The sequence below is a fragment of the Eufriesea mexicana genome, unplaced genomic scaffold (assembly GCF_001483705.2).
Source record: "Eufriesea mexicana isolate 0111107269 unplaced genomic scaffold, ASM148370v2 scaffold2208, whole genome shotgun sequence".
NCBI lineage: Eukaryota > Metazoa > Arthropoda > Insecta > Hymenoptera > Apidae > Eufriesea > Eufriesea mexicana.
This window is the reverse complement of record NW_016910292.1, coordinates 153040-158850: the sequence shown is the minus strand read 5'-3', so window position 1 is coordinate 158850 and position 5811 is coordinate 153040. Positions and strand designations below refer to the sequence as shown.

The window sequence follows — 5811 nt, the reverse complement described above, 5'->3', positions numbered from 1 at the left end:
AAAAAAAAAAAAAAAAAAAAAAAAAAAAAAAAAAAAAAAAAAAATAAAGGAAGGAAAAGGAAAAAAAATTATGAACGTGTGCGAAGTAACTGTACGACACGACAATCGCCGCTGTTAAATCAAACCGAGCAGCTGTTCAAAAAATCGCTTAAACCGATATGCCTTTCTACGTTAGAGAGACTCAAAACTGTTGACAATAAAAGCTCGACAAGAGAAAAAGAGACCTGCTGTGCGTGAAATGGAAAAGAGAATATAGGTTCACGTCATACATATATGTTCACGTTATATATTAAATATATATATATGTGTGTGTGTGTATAGCATAACGAGGCAGAGCAAGTTCCTTCAGATTCTCTAATTCTCTCGAGGAAACGGTACATATCAAAAAGACGTCGCCTTCTATTCTTTTTTTGTTTCTTTTTTCTTTTTTCTTTTTTTTTGTCCATTTCTTGTAGATCGCGAAGAATGTCACATTCGAAGGGAACAATTTCTGTTCGCATCTCCTATGATAGTTTTGGCGCCGTGACGTTTCGTGTAGACCTTGTAAAAAGTGTTAGCAAATAGCGTTGTAAATATTCACCAAGCAAAGACACAGGCGATCACGAAGATAATTGCGCAGAGAGAAAAGAGAGACCGATCGGCGTCATGTAATAAATAAAAAAGAGAGCTCTATTCGATAGAAGGGGAGAAGCAGAGAGCTACGAGCGTAGTACCTGTTGCGTCATGAGAATGTACGATATGTATGTAGTGTTTACTGGATGGTGGAAGAACTTTAACAATAAAATGTATGTCGACCTGCGATAAACAGTCGTCGTTGCCGTGTAACGATGAAAAATAGTACTCGGTGTAATTTTGTACTGGAACTGGTAAAAGCGTAGTCGTAAGATCGGTAAATTGTACCAACACGCGTAATATAGCTAAGAGGTTACTACTACTAGCGCCACGCGGCCGAATAAGTTCCTAAGACCATCTTGCCGCTCCCTATTTTGGACACTGCTTTATCCAGTTCTACTTTACGCTAACCCTAGATCCTTAACGGTTATGATTTATCGTAGTTTGATGTATCCCTTTATTGCTGGTGTCTTTCTGCATCGGTATGCACATGTTAAGGTTTGCGTACACACGTCTTGGGATGGTTAGTAGATGCTGCACCGAGTTGATCGACAATTCTTTTGCGGAAACGTTGCCGTACGATCGGGTACTTTTTTCGTTTTTCAATGTACAGTTAAATGTAACGTAAAGTAATTGTGCATACGCGAGGACAACTATTGTATCATATCAAAATTTAGTTATTTTATGAATAAAAGTATAAACCGCACGCTTTCTCGATCAATTCTCTCTTTCAGCTGTCATGACTCGTCGTTTGTCATACATATTGTATACTCTATGGTGGTATACAGTAATATAGAGGCACAGTAACGCACGGGTATCGCATAAATTTTAACATGTGCAGAGAAAGGAGGAAAGAATTTTGTATAGTAGGGCAGATGTAATATAAAAGATATCATTATTAAGAAAATGTTTATTTAGACAGAAAATATTGAATTTCGAATATAATAAAGTTTCCAAATTCTCGCCATCGAATCGGTTAATCCTCTTAGACCGAGCATTCTTTTCTACATGCTTTTTCAAGACGTGATTTCTCATATCAGAAACAAATTCAAGATGGCCGTGAAACATGCACACGATAAACTTAATAAGCAGATAGGTTCCCTTAGCGTTTCTTCTTTTTTTTTTCTTTTTCTTTTTTTCTCTTTTTTTTGCATTATTCAGTACGTCATATCGACGAATAAAAATATAATGATTGTGCACACGATAAAGTACGTAAATACAAATTCAATCTGTTACTTTCTCTCGGTACTGGTCGCTCACATGCACAGTGTACTCGTGTACTCTCAGTCTCCTGCTTTCTAAATATATAGATACGTTCCGCTGTAAGTAAGTATTAGGTTGTAACGATATAACTAGTAGTAGTAATAGCAATAATAATTTTAGGGGTCATGCTAAACTTCTTAATCCTTCTTCATCTATGACGTACCCCTGTTCGTTATGTTTCATTCTGTTCGTGGCTGAAAATGCGGAAGTTTTGTCGTTTGTTTGAATTAAATGCATATAAATCGATATGGGCTTGCTAGTTTTGTGCTCTCCTATTTACACGTTCTGTATAGACCGTGCCTAATTTTATACAGGTTCGCAGTACGCCCTTGTACTAACGTTACACCAATATATTTGCGCGACGAAGCGAAAATTTTCGTGAGTAAAAAGTTTTATACGGAATAACTACGTTACCAATAAATCCACTCGAGTATAAAACAGACATCGTACAATTCGAGTTATAATAAATACTACGCAGACATGACACTCGAAGAGTCTTAGGTATTTTCAGGCATAAAACTTCCAATATTTACTTTGCACATTCTCTGGTCTAACAACAATGACATAACAAATTGGAGCACCTCTTATTCCGTTATTTTGTTAGATCGCGAAAAAACATATTTGCTTGAACTTATCGCTCGAGATTAGATATCGTCTCCATGCGAACCCGCGAAATAATTCTTCAGTTCTTTCCGCTATGGAAGAAGAATTCGCATAAATGAAGCACTACAAGTGAAGCGGATAAAGTATAGTTACTTGGTCGAACACGACAATCTATTGCTTGTTGCAAAAAACATGATTACAGAAATTAAGAGCCGATTGTATGTATATACTACACAACTTACCCCGATTCTTTTCCAGCATAAATCATTAATAGATAATCAGTTTTCTTTAAAACCATTTTTCTATCCTCTCGGCTATCATTAACAAGTAAATTCATAATTACTTACAAACTATTGGTATATGCGTGTGTGTATATGTATATATAGCTTTTTTAACTGCTGATCCCCGACTTCTAGAATCGGCCATAGGATTAATAAATCAGATTGTTTCGCGAATAGGAAAGTTAATTACTCGCCAAGCCTGCCATCGCGCGAATTAATGCAGCATTCTCCTCCCGAAGTCGCTCGCGTTCTATGGCCATCTCATGCTGTTGTTGAACCAACCGAGCCTCGAGAGCCATTATTTTATGATCTCGATCCTCCAAAAACGATAGCAGCCTTCGATTTTCTTCTTGCGCACGTTCTACCAACTGAAAGTTTCGAAAAGGAAATTATGCGAGTTTACAAGTCTCTGTTTCATTTGCTAAACGAAATATTCTACTAAGGAAATACTTCATGTAGATTATCTCCTGATGTTGGTGACAGTCTTGGTTGATTCACAGTGTTCACAGATGTTTGTGGCTCGTGATTTCCATGGTCTGATTGATTAACACTATCAGACTGATTCAAGGAATCGAATTCCTCGTCATCTGCCTCCAAATCGGAATGGCTAAAATTAAATAAGTAATTTTGGTGTATTAGTGGGAGTACGTGGCAATATCACTTTGGACTGCCTATGATGTTATATTAGGCACGACCCTTAATATCGTAATGTATGATGACTTCTATAAATCTCTATTTTCTTTTATATTCATTTCAAATTGATTACTTTACGACGTAGTATAACATGAGATATGATTAGTATGAGATCAATGAGATATTACGCGGTTCTTATTGTTTCTAGATCGTTATAAAAAAGGTGTACAAAGGACTTACGGTACTCGTTACAATACGCAGGCTCGTATTTAAAAGAATCTACTAGCTCTACCGTACTTCGTACAGGTCGTGCCTAATTGTACATAGTCACGTACAGTAGCACTTACCAACTGTGCCTATTTATACATGACCTGTAGGAAGTACGGTAATGCCTAAAAAGCAGTAGCAGTTTATTACAAATGACTACTAAATTTCACTAAAGCACTATATATAGTTTACTACCGTAATAAGATATCTCATTATTTTATACCTTTTGTTTCGCCTTTGAGTAAACATTTTTGCTGTCCGTTCCTGAAACATGCGTAGTTGGACATACATATATATATTTATATATATAGTTCTTTCGTTATGTACGATCGGCTTCTGACCGCGTTCACAGTAAGTAAGAGAACTTTTTGAGATGTGAAATTCACACGCACTTACTTCTATGAGTTCATGATCAAGGAACTCATTGTGATGTGTGTTGTGTTTAGTTTCAAGACAAGTGCCACTAAGATCTTCTTCATCTTCTCCTGTACTACCTCCTGTACTCTGTAGAATTAAGTAGCTAACGAAATTACATTGCGGAGTAACAACGGGTTTGCACACAAAACTTTTACCAATATCCGTTAACACTCGCGGCCAAACGCGATTAACGTTAGAAGAGCGCGGAAAGCAGTTTCTAAGTGCAATTCTACATTGTCATACATTCCGTGTGTGTCTAATTTGATTTTCTAGAAAGGTAAATTCCCGCAAGACATTTTCGTCAGAAATCGAAAACATCAAATATATATGTTTGAAAAACAAATCATTTTACAAACGAACTAAAATATTCATTTCAAATACCAATTGAAAATAATTGGTCAATGTATCCTTTATAAAAAAATATAAGTAAAAAATCTCAAAATTTATCATGCAGAAATACAGAAATGGCAAAAAAATTGATATCAATTATAGATGCATAAGGAACCCGGGATATTGCCGCGACGAGTCATTAAGATTTTGGGCCCTTAACTTGACTGGAAACAGTGACAAACCTCCGTTGATGGCAAATGTACTACTCCAGTACTTCGTCTCTTTTCTCGAAGCTTCCGTCGATCACGTTGCTGCTTTCCCTTGTTTATATGCGTTGGCCTGTGCAAACAGGATACGACACTAAAGACACTAGAACCAGATCCAGAAAATGTTAACAAGTCGCGCAAACTTATGCTGGATCTACTTGATAGTACTTAGATGATACTTGAGTATGACAAAATCTCATCTCTGCAAATACCTTACTTAGACGATCACGTTTCTTTCTTACTTACCGGCCAGTCACCCGTTTGTCCTGTTTCCTCATTATTGGCTTATTCTGCTGATTCTCATGTTCAGGTGGAAGAACACTATTAGAACTTGTGTCGCATCCACCTTGAGATTCTTCCACATTTTGTGCACTTCCTACAAATGGAAGCATAATAAGAAAAATGGCAAGAACGAGGGAAAATAGCAAGAGTGATAGAATATATCGTTACTTTGAAGCGCCATATTATTGCTTTGAAAGTTTATGGAAGGGCAATCTGTTCTGGGTGGGACAACTCGTGCCCTTGCAGTTCTGACCCTAGGCCTTCTAGATGTTAATTCAAAATCATTGTCAAAGTCCTCCTGGCTGACAGAGCTGGACGCCATGCCTGTTATATCGCTGTGAAGTTAAACAGTAAAATTGAATGTGATCTGGTAATGATAAGCAATTGCAAAACAATGCAAAAAAAATTAAAAAACGGTTCTTACAAAAAATACCTGGACATCTGAACAAAAAAGTAGGTGATGATGTGCAATACCTATGTTGGACCAGCTCAAAACTTGAAGGCCAAAAAGCAAGTGCTTGATTAGGTTTGTCTAAGGGAAAGTCACAAAGCATAAACGGCTTTTAACTACGGGCAAATACGTGCGCAATGGGATGATCACAGAACTCCAACAGAAAAAAAAGAGCAATTCTTAAGGTATTAGTCACCTGGCGGGGTGAGTGGTCTTTACCTAGTACTACTGCCAATGCCGTGACTCACTACCAACTTATGTACGATTGACAGCTGTCAACGATTGAAACATCCATAAACACGTATGGTCTACACGATTACATAGTTCAAAGATAGATGAGATTATCGATCGTTCATGCACCTTGGTTAAAGCACAATCTTCAATGCGTAATTTCAATGTTACTAGA

The 5811-nt window shown here is 37.0% G+C and overlaps 1 protein-coding gene across 6 annotated transcripts; it reads right to left on the bottom strand.

The window, feature by feature from the left end:
• Window positions 1-12: 12 nt before the first annotated feature.
• On the bottom strand, window positions 13-5811 carry LOC108549768 (PRKC apoptosis WT1 regulator protein). 6 transcript variants are annotated; one of them, XM_017903279.1, is made up of 10 exons: window positions 5625-5811; window positions 5379-5486; window positions 5123-5289; window positions 4919-5048; window positions 4649-4775; window positions 4056-4163; window positions 3883-3923; window positions 3740-3784; window positions 3210-3366; window positions 13-3127 (listed from the first exon to the last, which is right to left on the bottom strand). In XM_017903279.1, the coding sequence occupies exons 2-10, from the start codon at window positions 5393-5395 to the stop codon at window positions 2942-2944; spliced, it is 978 nt and encodes a 325-aa protein (XP_017758768.1). In that variant the 5' UTR covers window positions 5396-5486; window positions 5625-5811; the 3' UTR covers window positions 13-2941. The 6 variants fall into 6 exon arrangements, with proteins under 6 accessions (XP_017758768.1, XP_017758771.1, XP_017758770.1 ...); XM_017903282.1 differs by having other exon boundaries at window positions 4649-4745; XM_017903281.1 differs by having other exon boundaries at window positions 5388-5486.

Bases quoted from the DNA above. Each gene is read 5' to 3' on its own strand.
- LOC108549768 (XM_017903279.1), bottom strand. The intron at 4,776-4,918 runs GTAAGTAAGAAA...ATCTGGTTCTAG, and splicing joins GACAAACGGGTGACTGGCCG to TGTCTTTAGTGTCGTATCCT. The intron at 3,128-3,209 runs GTATTTCCTTAG...CGAAACTTTCAG, and splicing joins CAGGAGATAATCTACATGAA to TTGGTAGAACGTGCGCAAGA.